This window comes from Danio aesculapii, chromosome 15, assembly GCF_903798145.1.
Source record: "Danio aesculapii chromosome 15, fDanAes4.1, whole genome shotgun sequence".
In the NCBI taxonomy this organism is placed as follows: domain Eukaryota; kingdom Metazoa; phylum Chordata; class Actinopteri; order Cypriniformes; family Danionidae; genus Danio; species Danio aesculapii.
This window is the reverse complement of record NC_079449.1, coordinates 5,407,872-5,425,177: the sequence shown is the minus strand read 5'-3', so window position 1 is coordinate 5,425,177 and position 17,306 is coordinate 5,407,872. Positions and strand designations below refer to the sequence as shown.

Sequence of the window (17,306 nt, the reverse complement as noted above, 5' to 3'; positions counted from 1 at the left end):
TGTACCATACATCTGTAAGTAAATGTGGAAATGTTTGCAATAAAAATATAAATAACAATTAAAAGAAAACTAGTAATATATAATTTTTATATTTTTATTTATTTGTTTATTGAAATTTAAATAAATAAATATTTTTATTTATTTATTTAAACAGAAAAAGAAATAAAGGTATTTTTTCACTCTTAAAATATAAACCTTTTGCACATCTGTGTTTATAGAAATTGTGGATGGAAATGCCAAGATGACTCTGGGAATGATTTGGACCATCATCCTCCGCTTCGCCATCCAGGACATCTCAGTGGAGGGTATAATTTAACCTTCAGATCACTGTAGCATTCACAGCAGCAGCAGCTCTGCCCAGCATAATCAAACATACTCAGCAGAATGAATCCAAACAAACCTAATGAATATACTGTTCCTCTCTCTTCAGAAACCTCCGCTAAAGAAGGCCTGTTGCTCTGGTGTCAGAGAAAGACAGCTCCTTACAAGAACGTCAACGTCCAGAACTTCCATATCAGGTTAGATGTACAGCTGAAGTCAGAATTATTCCCCCTCCTGTGTTTTTGTTTTTTCTCAAATATTTCCCAAGTTATGTTTAAAAAAGCAAGGAATTTTTCACAATAATTCCTATAGTATTTTTTCTTCTGGAGAAAGTCTTATTTGTTTTATTTTGGCTAGAATGAAAGCCGTTTTTTTTCTATTTAAAATCATTTTAAGGTCAAAATTATTAAGCAATATTATTTTTCGATTGTCTCCAGAACAAACCACTGTTATACAGTACCTTGCCTAATTACCCTAACTTGCCTAATTAACCTAGTCAAGCCTTTAAATGTCACTTTGGGCTGAATACTAGTGTGTTGAAAAATATCTGGTCAAATATTATTATCATCATCATGGCAGAGATAAAAGAAATCAGTTATTAGAAATGAGTTATTAAAACTATTATGATTAGAAATGTTGAAAAGATCTTCTCTTCACTAAACAGATATTGCTTAATTTGCTTTTCAGTGATTTAAAGTATTAAAAAGATCTTAAATCAGAGCAGCAAGTCCTAAATTAAGATTAAAGTGTCATTATTTTTGTGAGGAGATGTTTCCTTGAACCAACATTTCATTTTAAAGTGAAGCACAAGTCTAATTTCAGCATTTTAGCATTATAATCATCTATGAGACCCTTCAGAATGAGCGGTGTTATTGCTTCATTCAGGATGTCATTGTATCTTAAAATGACAGATTTTCTTATTTTATTTACGTCTGTGGGATGTACTGTGTATAATCTGTGTTGGACACGTTCCTTTAAAAGAGTAGTTACCGGTAGTTATAGTTACTAGTTACTTCTCACAAATAGTGACTGAGTTAGTAACTAACTTACATAATTATAAAAGTAACTAATTACCAGGGAAAGTAACTATTGTGTTACTTAAAACAAATCTAATGTCAAATGACTATTAAATAAATATAAAGCATTGTAGACTAATCTACACTGTTTTAATGTTGTTGTGGGACAATGTGAGAGACCACAATCAAAGAGAGAGGTCCTATAGCGGAGAGAGACGCTGCTCACATGAGAACCGCTTCAGTGTTCTCGATTATAGTAACGCATTTTATTGTCAGCAACTGCCTTTAAAGCATGGCAACTGATTTGATATATAAATATACAATGGGTCTGATCAGAAGGTAAAAGTAATTTCCATATTCGAGTGCTTGAATCTGATATTCCAGCATTAACATATTTAATGTAAAAATAATTGATTTTAAAAATATGTTGGAAGTTTTACTTTAAAATCTTTCTATTCACCTTCTCCAACCTCCTCCTCCCCTTTTAATATTATTTTTGAGCATATTTTTTGTATTATTTACTGTTGTTTATTATTATTATTATTTTTTATTAATATTATTATTATTATTGATATTATATTTATTTAAAGATTTTTTTTTGACCTTTTTAAAGTTGATAGGACAGTATTTCAGATAGGAAGCGAAGTGGGAGAGAGAGAGGGGGTAGGGACAGGAAATGTCCTCGAGCCGGGAATGTCAGTGCGCTAACCACTAGGCCAGTGTTTCCCATCCCTGTTCCTGGAGGCACACCAACAGTACATATTTTGGATGTCTCCATTATCTGACCCATTCATTTCAGGTGTTGGAGTCTCTTCTGATGCTTTGATGAGTTGATTCAGGTGTGTTTGATTAGGGAGAGGTTGAAAATGTGGACTGTTGTGTGCCTTCAGGAACAGGGTTGGGAAACACTGCGCTAGGCTATTGTGCCGACATTATTAATATTATTAATAAGTTCTGCTATTTATCATTTTATTATTTACTCATTTTTATTATTATTTTGTCTTGTTATAAAAGTTTAATAGGAAAAAAGTGTAAAGTCTTTCGCTATGTCTGTCATATCAAGCATTTATCATTATATATGTTTATATATAGAAATCTTTATATAAACAACTCTTAATGTGCCCTATTATATGTAATTCTCAACACATTGCTGCATTATTTTCCCTTCTATGAATATTTTCCCTTAAATTGTCTTTAGTTGGTCTTAAAATGTCTTTTTAAAGTCTTAAATTTACTGTTGTAAACCTGCAGATGACCTGTTGAACCTTTATTTGACTGCTCATTGCCCATAATCTCTTCATCGGGAGCGCGTCCAGGGAGTGTTTCATGTGGTTTTTGGTTTGTTGACTCACTCAAAGTCGGCTTTTTGCATGTAGTGCTGTTTAGGATGTATTTGAATTAAACAAATGATCAATAATAGCTGAAGATCAGATAAAAGATTGCACTGTCAATTTCACAGTTGCTTTGCAAACTCGTTTGTCAGCGTTTGAGTCGGCCATTGACATAAATGCAGAATTAAGGAGAGTATATCCTGTGTGGTTTGAGCGCTGCCCTCTTCTGGATAAAATGAAAACATGCACTAAACATTTCTTGATTTTCCTCTTTCACCAGCTGGAAGGATGGCCTTGCCTTCAATGCTCTGATCCACAGACACAGACCAGAGCTCATCGATTATGACAAGCTGAGAAAGGTAAGAACAAAAGCCCAAGTTTTTTAGGATGTTAACAATCTGTGGGCCAACTTGGTGTTAAATTATAATAATTATTATTTGGCATGTTTATTTAAAGTTATCAATATATAAAGGTATAATCAGAGGCCAGTTTTACAGAATGTGCAAGGGGTTTTAGTCCAAATGTACTACAAAAGCAAACCATAAACATTTTTCTTCGGTATCCAGCATGTGTTTTAAGTTTCGGATGCCCTTCCAGCTGCAACCCAGCACTGGGAAAACACCCATACATATTCATCCATACACACACTCATACAATACGGCCAATTTAGTTTATTCAATTCACCTATACTCAGAGGAAACCCATGCCAACACTTGGAGAACATGCAAACTCCACACAGAAATGCCAACGGACCCAGCCAGGACCCGAACCAGCAACCCTCTTTCTGTGAGGCCACAGTGCTAACCACTGAACCACTGTGTTGCCCAAATCATAAACAACAATAGCAGATAGGTTAACTAAGCATTTACTAAATAAATAAATGTTATCAATGAAGATAACACTACAATATTACTAATGAATCAAAGCTATTTCACTTTGATAGCTGATACATCACAGTATAGTCAATATTTCAGTAAAGTAATCAAACATGACCATATATTCAGAGCATATGAGCCCCTAGAATGGTTCCCCAAGCACAAAACACTCATAAATATTACAGAAAATATTCCTAGATAACTTCCGCCTAATAAACATAAAGCAAAAATGTGTATAATTAACATTAATCAACAAATAAATCGCATTAGGCGCTAATTTCATTTAGCAATCTCAAAAATGCAATTCAAACTTCACAACAATGATACAAAAACAAGAATTAAACTTTCTTACCACACTGGGAACAGGGAAATATCAGTTTTAGAGCAGTTTTACAGGTTATCGGCACAAAACAACATGAATCACTAGCTGAGCATTGTGTACTTATTTTTATTATTATTATTTTTAATCGCAGAGTCCAATGCGATCTCCTGCATCGTTCTCTCTTAAAGGGGACAGAACCCAACAAATAAATACAACAATTTTTATTAGCAAATTTATAATAATCCTTAAAAATGAATAAATAAGGAAAATTTTGTCATTGCATAAAAGTAATGCAAATCTTCCATATAGTGATGCATATCTTAGTGAAATGGCTTCTTGAATTTTTGGCAGGGCTTGAATGTGATCAGGGAATTTATTGGATGTTTGTGGTTTGCTATTGGTGGATTTTAAAGGAAACCAATTATGCAAAAGTCACTTTAATAATGGTTTAAACACAGTTATTGTGTGAATATAACCAGCCTCTAATGGTGAAAAAGGAATTAATTGTATTTTTTATAATCATGCTTGATAAAAACAGTCTGCAGAAACACTTTGAAATTCTATCTTTGTACAAATCACAAGATGGGGAAAGCCCCACCCACTAGTGACTATATCTCCCTCATTAGTGTAAACAGCCCTGAGTGAGAAGCAGCAGACTGCCATTAGAGTTTTGAATCTGCTGCTATGCTGACACATAGGCATCTGTAGCTCCGCCCTCTTTTGAAAAGAAGCACAATCTCATCAGATTATGAAGCGACAGTCACTAACATGGCACAAATAGGATCAAAGCCTAAAAGGGGCAGTTCAAAAGAGTTCTAAAGCATTATTTGTGTGATATTTTGAGCTGAAACTTCACATACACACACTAAGGACATCAGAGAGTTGTTTTACATCTTGCAAAAAAGAGCATAATAGGTCCACTTTAAGTGATTGACAAATTGGTCCCGCCCTCATTCCACTGTAGACCAATCAGAGAAGAAATGTTGTCAAAGATGAAGGGAAGTTATTTAGATTGTTATTAATGAGTATGGATGAATAAAAAAAATGGGTTATGTGAATCGCTTATCAGTGTAGAGTGTAATTAGTTACTGTGATTAAATTACTTATTTTCTGAGAAAGTAAATGATTACTTGTCATTTTGGTGTAATTTAATTGGTTGCTTATTATTTATTTTCCTTTTATATACTGTAAATCAGTGGTGCTCAAGCCTGTTCCTGGAGATCTACCCTCCTGCATAGTTCAGCTCCAACCCTGATCAAACACACCTCAACCAATCAATTAGGACTTGAACAGCACTTGATAATTACAGAGAGGTGTGTTTAATATGGGTTGCATCTGAAATCTGCTGGAAGGTAGATCTCCAGGAACAGGGTTGGTCAGCCCTGCTGTAAATAAACAAAACATTTCTACATAAATCAATTGAGAGAAACAGGGTAACTGTATTTTTTATTATACTAATACATATTTTTTTAACTAAAGGAGGTTATGTTTGTCTAACAATTACACTTTAAGGAACATGGAATTGACTTAGAAATAAATGACAATATTAAGGTATGTTATGAAATATGATGTCCAGGGTATCTGCAGGGTCTTAAAGCCTTAAGGCTTAAATTCACTGAAATATTGTGCTATATGTCTTAATTTTAAACAGGTCTTAATTTTCCTCTGTCCAAGTAAAGCTACCCAATCGGGTAGACATCCATCCAATCACCAACAATCCATCTTAATAAAATCAGGGAAAGAAAACTAAATACAATTACACAATTCCTCATGATAATAACAGATCAATACATCTCTTAATGTTATCAAAAACTATTTAAAGAAGTAAGGGGCGAGTAGACTAGACATAATATTTATAAATAGGCATGAAACGTAAGGTTTTATAACAGAAATGCATTAGGTTGATGCATTAAGTTATACTCCATTTGGACCAAAAGCCAAATATATATATGTTTTGATTATTTATGTAATTGCTTCCATAATATACTTTTAACAATGCTAAACTTGTCATTTAAAAATAAGAAGGTAATATTATGTTGAAAATAGTGTATACGACTTTCTTTTTTAAAGCACATGTGTCAAAGCCAGTTCCTGGAGGGCCGCAGCTCTGCACAGTTCCAACCCCAATTAAACACACCTGATCAAACTAATTGAGTGCTTCAGGCTTGTTTGATACCTACAGATAGGTGTGTTGAAGCAGGGCTGGAACTAAACTCTGCAGGGCTCCGGCCCTCCAGGAATTGACTTTGACACCCTTGCTTTAAAGTATGTTGCTAAAAAAAATTATTATTGTTGCAAGCAAAAAAAAATCTATTGGCCCAACTGAGCTATTAGAAATAATCATTAGTGTTTAGCCCTGTATAAGTCTAAAATTTCATTTATAATGGTCTTTAAAAGTCTTAAATTTGACTCAATGAAACCTTCAGAAACTTCGGTTGTCATACTTTGAGCCATTTCATGTTCTGATGCTTCTAATGTTTAATTTAAGTATTTCATTTTTAAGTATTAGTTTAAAGATCCCGAAAAGGCCAGGTTTGACAAAGTTAGTTAAGCTTAATTGCAATTGTCCATGCATTGAGATTTATATGGATTATATGTGGTATTGGGTCAAGTAATTTAACTACTTATTTACTTGACTCTAATCACGTCAAGTCGAGCTTTGTTGTCATTCTGCTACATGTGTAGACATACAGAGGAACGAAATGTCGTGTCTCGCAGGACAACGGTGCTACATAAATTAATCATAAATACATACAAACACAACACTGGACCTAAGAGCTATTTTAAAAAAACATGCATAACTAACATATACTATAAAATACTTCTACACATAAGACAGGCTTAGTTTGAGCAAGTACTCTAATGTATATGCATAAATATAATATTGTATAGCTTCCTATTAAAAATATGAATTTAAAAGAGGGTTGTGAGGGGTATACTTATACAGTTGAAGTCAGAATTATTAGCCCCCCTGAATTATTAACCACCTGTTTATTTTTTCCCCTATTTCTGTTTAACGGAGGGAAGATTTTCAACACATTTCTAATCATAATAGTTTTAATAACTCATCTCTAATAACTGATTTATTTTGTCTTTGTCATGATGACAGTAAATAATATTTGACTAGATATTTTTCAACACACTTCTACAGCTTAAAATGACATTTAAAGGCTTAACTAGGTTAATTAGGTTAGGGTAATTAGGCAAGTTATTGTATAATGATGGTTTGTTCTGTAGACCAGTGTTTCCCAACCCTGTTCCTGGAGGCACACCAACAGTACATATTTTGGATGTCTCCTTTTTCTGATCCATTCATTTCAGGTTTTGAAGTCTCTTCCAATGTTCAGATGAGTTGATTGAGGCGTGTTAGATTAGGGAGAGGTTGAAAACGTGTACTGTTGGTGTGCCTTCAGGAACAGGGTTGGGAAACACTGCTGTAGACCATCGGAAAAAAGTGAACTTAAAGGGGCGAATAATTTTGACATCAAAATGGTTCATAAAAAATTGAAACTGCTTTTATTCTAGCTGAAATAAAACAAATAAGACTTTCTCCAGAAGAAAAAATATTATCAGACATACTGTGAAAATTTCTTTGCTCTGTTAAACATCATTTGGGAAATAATTAAAAAGAAAAAAATTCAGAGGGTGGCAAATAATTCAGATTTCGACTGTAAATGTATAGACTATATACTACTACTACTACTACTACTAATAATAATAATAATAATAATAATAATAATTGTGCATTTTGATGTACATTTGTTATTTGTCTAAAAATGTAACTCGCTCAAGGTAATGTAACTCAATAAAATCAACATGTATGCAATTGCTTATCACTGCGCCAATTGGAGAAATAAAACTCTTACTTGTGTGATATACATCTGCAAATTGCATCTTATCTTATTTTTTACTTTCATAAAATGTAATAATAACAGGCTTCAATGCAGTCAACGCTTTTGGTCTCGGAAGATGTGTGATTTTGGTTGTTGTTTTGTGTGGAGACATTAACAAACAGGCTTTATACTGAAGAGCTGAGATTGTGCAAGTGCATTTCATTCAGCGACCACAATAATCAAAATAGCCAAATGATTTAATAATCAAACATGCAGTGGTTGAATGACATTTAGACCTTGCCGGATGATAGATAGGGTTGATGTTTTGGAAATTTATAGATGTGTTTTTAGACACACAGTGCTGAAGCTCACGTTTTATTACGGTTTTACCAGGATGACCCAGTGACCAATCTGAACAATGCTTTCGAAGTGGCAGAGCGATACCTGGACATCCCCAAGATGTTGGATGCTGAGGGTAATACACTGTTTTATTTATTTTTTCTGCGTTTGTGCATGTCGCAAATCAATTATTATTTCTGTTCCTGTGTATCAAGTGCATTACGCATGCTTTTGGTTGCATGTTGATGAGTGTGTGCGTGCATTTGTGTCCGCATGCGCATGTATGCGTGTGCATCGGGGGCGGGGGAGGTGATAGAGTGAGTAAAGGTTGCTTAAAGTGTGTGTGAACTGTAAAGATATCCATAAATGAACAGTTTTCTGTATGATGAGATTAGTTTTTATTTTATTTATGCTTTTGTGAGGACTTTAATCTTTCCTCCAGTAACTTTTAATGTTGAAAAGTTTTAAAAAGTGACTTTTAGTGACATTTCTAATAGTTTGAGGGTATATATTGTGTGTGTTGGTGTTGTAAATTACAGTAAAACCTGGTAATAAACTGCTTGTATTTTTTATTATGCTCTTATTTTACAGACTTATTTCTATATATGTAATTTCTTACACAATATATTGTTTCAGACTACTAAAATGTCCCTAAAAGTCACTTTGTTTAACTGCATTGTTACATTTACATCATCAAAAGTCAACAGAGTAGTTAAGCTCCCATAATGCAATTCACAATTGTAAATAAATGGAGCTAAACTGTAAATCTTGGCATAAGGAAGTTGTTAATTAATGGATGTTTTTACAGTTTGTGTGTTTAGTGCATGTCAGCACATGCCCTGTATTTCCAGGAGTTGTTCCTGGTCTCCAGCACACAGACAGTGCAAACGCCCACACTTAATGTCCTCCACAAACACTGTCACCATGGCAGCGTGTTGTTTCTCCTTCAGGCGTGATCTGTCCATGTCGCTGTTCAACCTGCTGCATCAGAGCATGCCTTACTGGATTTTATATATATGTGTGTGTGTGCTTGTGTATTGTTCTGAATCCAAATTGACATAATTCTAATTAGTGTTACACTGATTAAATGATTATTATTGAAGTAAATTTGTGCTAAAATAATAAAAATAGACTTATAATATACATTTAATAAATTGTATAATATACATATGATGTAAAATACATATAATATACATTTAAAATTATGTTTTTTCTAGCACTCCTTACAATTGAGAGCAGATTTACTGAAAATGGTGTAATACATTATAACATATTTATGCCTTTATGGTTACATTTGGGAAATTAGTATTAGGTGTATAATGATTCTTGAAGTCAAGCAGTTGAGATTTGCCATTAGATTTATATAGCTTAATATAATGTTGTGTGATAATATAGTTTACTAATAATGTACTTTAAGTGTGCTAAAAAAAGCACTTTGCATACTATACGTCCTCAATAAAACTTAACAATTAGGATTCAAATCAGTCAAATCAAAAATAGTACACTGAATACCACATACTGTACTACAAGTGAATTAGGTTTGGCCATTTTTGTCACTTTATTCAGTGACTAACTGTAACTTTTGCCTTTAATTAGCTCCTAATTTGCTACTTCATTTGCTAAATCAATAGTTAAGGTAGTAGATGGGTTTATGTGTTAGGTAGGATTAGGGATGTAGAATAACACCATGCAGAGTTTGTACATTATAAATCCTAATTAACAGCCAATATCTTAATAATAGGCATTTAATAAACCGCTAGTTAATAATGAAAAATGGTACTTGAGGTGCATCCCAAATTGCAGACTAATACACTATTCTACGCCATTTTGTAGTATAAATAAGTAAGTAGTGCATTCACATTTGACAATCCTAAAAAGAGAAAGTGCACTTAAAATACCTAGATGATGGTATTATATGATGAAAATACCTTATTCAACCATTTAGTAGTTAGTAGATTCTTTCACTAATGATTTGGCAACCGTTATACATCGCCTGAGAAAATGGTTTGAATTTTCGTTCAGTAAAAATGTTTTCATTTGGGACGACAGCAAACTCGCACACTACATGGTTGAGTGCACAAATGAATAAGTGACTAGTGTCTTATTTGGGACATAACCTTAAACTGTTACCACCTTTTTAATTTCACTAATAATTTGGCAACTGTTAAACATCACCTGGGAAATGGTTTGAATCTCTATTTAGCAAAAAAAAAAAAAAAAGTTTTCCATTTAGGATGACGCTAAACTCATACACTACATAGTTGAGTGTACAAGTGCATAAGTAAATGGTGTCTTATTTGGAACACAACTGTAAACTCTTGCCACTGTTTTTTATTCCACTATTAATTTGGCATCCGTTAAAATACCTGAGAAAACAGGTCTTGAAAAAAGCTTTTCCCATTTGGGATGACACTAAGCTCATACACTACATAGTTGAGTGTACAAGTGCATAAGTAAATAGTGTGTGATTTGGGACGCAATCTTAAACTGTTACCACCATTTTTTTATTTGACCAATGATTTGACAACCGTTAAACATCGCCTAAAAATGGTTTGAATTTCTATTTAGTAAAAAAAAAAAAGTTTCTATTTGGGATGACAATAAACTCATACACTACCATATTGAGTGTACAAGTACATACTGTAAGTGAATACTATGTCCTTTGGGATGCATCTTACCCTTTTTATTTATTTCACTAATAATTTGGCAACCAACCTGAGAAAATAGTTAAAATTTCTATTTAGTAAAAAAAGTTTCATTTGGAACAACACCAGACTCGTACACTACACAGTTGAGTGTACAATAGTGTAAATAGTGTCATTTGGGACACAACTTTAAACTGCTACCACCATTTTTTTTTTTATTCCGCTAATAATTTGGCATCCGTTAAACATCACCTGAGAAAGTGGTTTGAATTTTCATTCAGTAATAAAACGTTTTCCATTTGAGATGACACTAAACTCAAACACTACATGATTGAGTGTACAAGTGCATAAGTGAATAGTGTCTTATTTGGGACGCAATCTTAAACTGTTACCACCGTTTTTTTATTCCGCTAATAATTTGACATCCGTTAAACATCACCTGGGAAAGTGGTTTGAATTTTCATTCAGTAATAAAATGCTAAACTCATACACTACATGGTTGAGTGTACAAGTGCATAAGTGAATAGTGTGTGATTTGGGATGCAACTTTAAACTGTTACCACCATTTTTTATAATAATTTGGCATTGACATCTGCCAATAAAACAGTTCGAATTTTTTTTTAAATCGGGACATCATCAAACTCATGCACTTCATGGTTGAGTGTACAAGTGCATAAGTGAATAGGGTCTTATTTGGGACAGAACTTTAAACTCTTACCACTGTTTTTATTTCACTAATAAATTGGCAACTGTTAATCGTCAGCTAATAAAATAGTTTGAATGAAAAAAATTGGTACTACACCAAACTCATACAATACACGGTTGAGTGTACAAGTGCATAGTGTGCCATTTGGGACACAACTTTTAACTCTTATTAATTTTATTTCACTAATAATTTGGCTACTGTTAAACATCGCCTGAGAAAATGGTTAGAATTAAACATTTTTTATTTGGGACTAAGCTTATACACTACACAGTTGATAAATAAATAGCGTGTCGTTTGGGACCAACCTTAAACTGTTACCCCCATTTTTGTCCCATGTCATTTATTGTGTGTCAATGTGTGTGTAACATGCACGTGTGTGCGTTTGAGTCGTGTCTGCATCCCTGTGTGTGTGTGCATGTGTGTATAACTCTTGTTTCCCTGCAGACATTGTGAACACAGCACGTCCAGATGAGAAAGCCATAATGACCTATGTGTCCAGTTTCTACCATGCCTTTTCTGGAGCCCAGAAGGTACCAAATGACCCCTAACTCCCCCCATCCCCGAACAGCTCTTCTTCAGCATGGCTTTTTCCATCAGTCCTGGAATAATTAAAAGAGGATGCTGGTTAAGACACACCATCAAACTTGTGTGTTTTAACCAGTCCTCCTCTGGCCCTTCGACTTTCTCAACAGCGGATTGGCTCTTTCTCTCTCTTCGCGGGTTGCCAGGGTTTTAACGCAGGATTCCAGACCCCCCATTTCCCTTTCAATGGGGGAAGCCCATAAAATGCATAACAATCTCCTCCTATTTCTCCTCTCTCAGTGGGGACACACAGGCTTTGGGTTACTTTGCTTCACCGCTGTCTCTTTCTCTCTCTTTTTATTCTCTGCTGGCTCTGCTATAGATATCGTGGGCACTCTGCGGCCGGATGAGAAGGCTATTATGACCTACGTCTCCTGTTTCTATCACGCCTTCTCAGGTGCTCAGAAGGTGAGAAGCCTTTGAACCCTGACTCTTGGTCTTGAAACTCTTGATACCCGTTCATACCTGGTTTTATCGTCTTGGTTCATTGTATTTTGGTCCAAATGAATACACAGGAAAAGCAACAAAAAAAAAAAACTTCAATCAGTTCATGGACTATATGAAATGTCTCATGAAATTATAATAGAAAAAAATAAATGTTAGTTTTAAGGATATCTGTTAGCTAATGTGCTCCAATATATATACAGATATAAACAGTTTGTCACTTCCATTTAAATAGATCCAGTGATTTTTATTTTTTTTTCACCTCATACTTTAAGTCATACTCATACTTTTAACTCATAAGTTTCTTATCAAATCTTCTGACCAATCAAATGCTCTCTAGTATCTGACATGCCCCGCCCCCTTCTCATTTGCTATTCATTTGATGCACTTGATCTAAACCACTCTCACTGCCAGAGCTGTGACGAGAACAAAACACGATTTGCTGTTTTGTAAAAAGGGGAGGAGCTACACTGTCCCACCCTCTCTTCGTCTGTTTTAGTTGAGATTGCTATATTTCAAAGCACTTGAAGAGACCTTTGATATATAGTAGAATATTAGACAGCTGTTCTGAATCAGTTAATGTTCTTTGATGATGTCATAATAGGAATGCAAGAATTGTACACAAATGGAACCAAATAAGAATAGCTGTGTCTCATTTTAGAGCCTTCAAAGGTGAGTTCTTCGAAGTCCTCACAGGCTGAACCAAGCGTTTTAAAATGAGACGATCTACCCCACCTCGGAAAGATCTCGTCAGGCAACCGTAACAGCTGCTGTTAATAAGCAGTAATAAAATTTGTAATAACTTTTTTTCAAAGTGATTTTAAAACTTACTTTAGGTGATCTGAAGGCAAGGCAAGGTTTACACGTAGACTAACCATATTCCGTACACAACGATGTTCCGTACAGATTACCTTTTAACGCTAATCTCTGAATAAATACTTACGGGTCGTAGGCAAGCTACATATCTGTGCAATCTTTATATCTCACCCTTTCAACCCCAAGCACAACAGAGACCTTCCTACTATATGTTTCCGAGAAAATTCAGTAAGTTTGCTACATCCACCTAATGCGATAGACAATGAAAATAGACAGTGGGCAAGCTTAAGGTGCGAGTGTCGCCTGGGAGGGGAGACATTTAAAGCAACGACAATATGCAATTGCATTTAATTTATGCATAACATAATGGTCACTTCATAAAGACTGTAATACTGTGTGATCACAAATTGTTAAATAAATTATCTTTTAATTTAATAAATGCTTTGAAATGGGAATATTTAAACGTCAGTTGTGGGTAATGACCACATGGCACAACTCTCCACCAGAGAGAGCCTGAGAGACTTTGTGCAGTAATGTTAATATTGATAAAAGGTCAGTCAAGTTAGCGTTAATTTGCATGAGTTTAATGTTTTAATATTTTAAATTGTTGTGCTGTAATAAAATAATCTTGAAATAAAAAATAAATGATTGTGAAGCCATTTCATTTCAAACTTTAAGTTTTTAATAAGAGTTCAAACAATGCCCATTTTTGCCAGTGATTAAAGTTATGCGCCCTGTACGGAACACTATTTTAGTCGTGTACGGAACACCGTTAACACCTATCGTCTTCCATACACATCCGAAGGCGGTACTTTTCCCATCTTTTCTCAAAAACTACTAATCCAAAAGACCTCAATCAAAATTTGCATTGTGCAATAGGTATTCACCCAGATAATGAGCACACAAACATGCTTATCAATGATGGAGGAGTGGTCGCTTGAGTGCGCTGAATAGCATAAAGTGTACTGAACATGGTTAGTCTACGTTACACACAAACATGTAAACGGTCTATAAAATCATTTTTTAGCAAGACATCTCACACTCTTTTGTTTTTTTAACATTTGTTTAGATATCCAAGTAAAATAAACCTAATTCATACATTTAATCTGAAGTTTTCTTTTAAAAACATCCTGCTGTTATCAGCACGCAATGAATCTTGGGACGTTCGAGGCCGCAAAGGATCCAACGGTTGTGTCCTTCATTACCTTGGAAACGAAGGACGCATTTTGAGGCTGCATTTGAAGGAGCCTTCGAATTACTGCCTGCGTCGTGCATGACCCTTCGAATGCAGCCTTCAGAGGATGCAGCCTCTGAAATGAGACTCAGCTCAAATATTTAAACACATTTTAAACATACATTTTTTCAATTTTGCCTTGAATTAAGTCAGAATTTAGTCTACCATTGTGGAAATGTCTGATTTATAGCCAAAATAATTCTTTGTAGTCTAGTGTAAGTGTAGCTAGTACATGTTCAAAAGGCCTTTAGTGGAATACAGGAATCATTGTTATTGATTCAGTGTCCCAGTATACTCTTAGTGAAGTTCAACACAAGTACACAAATTGCAAACTCTTGCATTAATGTACTTATAATCAATATGCCAAATGCCAACCACACTGTTGAGAGCTATGTTTATATTAGCCTATACATATGCGCTGTAGTAATGTCACAGTAGGATAGTTGCTCTCTTCACAGTATATAAACAGACATAATCATGTTGGATGCAGATCAGTTTATTCAGTCTTGTCTTCCAACTCTATTGGCTCAACATATGGCGTTGACTTATTCTGGGTTAGAAATTTGAAACAAACCACCAGATGGATGCCATCCTTTTTTATTTCAAAGCCTGCATTCTTTGAGTCAACTGAGCCTCAAATGAAGAAGATATCCAGTTGACGTTTTGAGGAATGTCGAATTTATAGCCAGCTGATCCCTTAATATGTAATCAATCCAGGATGAATGCGTGAACCCGAGCCAGAAACCAATTCAACTGAACCAGGTGTGAACGTGACATGAGTTGAGGCTGGATTTGATTGATCACTGCTTTGGGCTTCACTATACCCATTGCCATCACCACTTTCTATACATGCACTTATTTTCCATGCACTGTTATTAATACTCTTAATAGGTTTACTTGTATATCACAACCTTGTTTAAAAGCTGAATTTTGCTGTTCGATGTTTTATATTTGCACTGTTAATAAGATATAACAGCGGAGGCTATAGATATGAACATCACAACAATGCAATTCACAATATTGAGTTTACTACACTGGGGTTACAGGTTTGATTCTCAGATGTTCTGTTGTCTGTCTACATAAGCATGTGTCTTTATTTTGTTCAGTGTTGGGGAAGCTACTCTAACTGTAGCCTGATAAGCTACAAGCTATTATATTACATAAACATGAATAAACATTAATTTGAAGTAAACTATTTGGTACTTAAAACTGTGCAATGCAATTATAATGTCAAAGCTTTGTTTTATTACACATAATGTTCAAATTTCTCAGACTGTCAAAGTACAAAACTGCAACAAATGTAGCGCTGCAATTGCAAATAATTAACTTTGGCGCTTTGCACACGAACACGGGTATTTTGAAAAATGATGATTTTTTTTTTGTACGAGGTTTGGCTGTTTGTCTACACAAAAACACTGTATCAGGTGCGAAACTCTGTGTACAGTGTGGCCATTAATAGTTTTTACCTCATGACATTAGTGTGCGCACTGTTCTCTCCTTTCTGATTGGCCAACACACCTGAGTTCACACCCAATTCAATTAATCAGAATCAGAAAGAGCTTTATTGCCAGGTATGTTCACACATGCGAGGAATTTGTTTTCGTGACAGAGCTTCTACAGTGCAACAGGATAACAGAGACAGGACAAAAAACAGATAATAAATATATTTTCATCGTTCTTTTTGTAGCGCTTTTACAATGTAGATTGTGTCAAAGCAGCTTAACATAGAAGTTCTAGTAAAATGAAACTGTGTCAGTCCAGTTTCCAGAGTTGAAGTTCAGATTAGTTCAGTGGTTTAATATTCACTGCTGAGAGTCCAAACAATGAAGAGCAAATCCATCGATGCCAGCTCCACAAGTCCCAAACCAAGCAAGCCAGTGGCGACAGCGGTGAGGAACAAACTTTACCAATTGACGAAAGTGAAGGAAAAAAACAACCTTGAGAGAAAACGGGCTCAGTTGGGCATGACCGTTTACTCTCTTGTCAAACTGCTTGTGCATAGCTGCAATCTAGGTACTAAAAAAGGAATTGATGTGAATTCCATACACATTATTCGCACCGCCTGACGGAAATCCACTTTTCTCAGGTTTGCGTTGACTTGCATGCAGCATACTTGCACAAATACCTAATTCCGCATTTAGTGTGAACACAGCATAAAAAAATATATAGCCTATTGGTTCCACATGCCATTAACATGCATCACAGTGTGTTAAATGGTTTTAATGTGTCCAGATTGGGGAGAACTCAGTTTATGAAAGTGCCCATGTACATTTGGACATGGCCTTAGAGTACACGCGCTGTAGCATTTACTGAAAATATTATATTTTTTCTTATTTCTGTAAAAAAAAACTGTACATTCTTTTTAAACCCTCACATAAAATTCTTACTGTTAGAATATTTTATGGAATGAATATCAACTGTTTACTGGAAAAAAAGCATTATTTACAAAATGACAGTAATTACTGTAAAACCATGGAAGTGTGATTTACCAATAGATGGCTGTAAAACACAACTGTAGAATGTTATTGTAGTATAAAACAAACATTGCAGGTATGGAGGACGAAACCTGCAAAAACAATAAATAAATAAATACGCAAATATATAAATGAGCAAATAAATTCACAAATTCCTGCATAAATAGAACAATATATAAATGTATATAAAAAAAATCCACAAATTCTTGCATGAATAAATATATAAATAATTAAACAAATTACTCTGATGTTGGGGGAATAAAAAAAAAATGCCAAACTGAAAGTTTATCCCCCCCTCTCAAACATTTATTTATTCTTGAACGTAGCGAAATTTACTTTTCCTCTGCTCAACATGCTAACGAGAGGCT

The 17,306-nt window shown here is 34.6% G+C and overlaps 1 protein-coding gene across 2 annotated transcripts in view; it reads left to right on the top strand.

Annotated features, from left to right (window-relative positions):
- The window catches only part of actn4 (actinin, alpha 4), a 120,671-nt gene that overhangs the window by 69,336 nt on the left and 34,029 nt on the right, over positions 1-17,306 (top strand). The window contains exons 4-8 of one of the 2 annotated variants that reach the window (XM_056473098.1): positions 219-305; positions 431-518; positions 2,949-3,027; positions 8,092-8,173; positions 12,293-12,378. In XM_056473098.1, coding sequence (XP_056329073.1) covers positions 219-305; positions 431-518; positions 2,949-3,027; positions 8,092-8,173; positions 12,293-12,378 — 422 coding nt within the window. Of the gene's footprint in view, positions 1-218; positions 306-430; positions 519-2,948; positions 3,028-8,091; positions 8,174-11,832; positions 11,919-12,292; positions 12,379-17,306 lie in introns of both variants that reach the window. The other variant, XM_056473097.1, reaches the window with a different exon arrangement.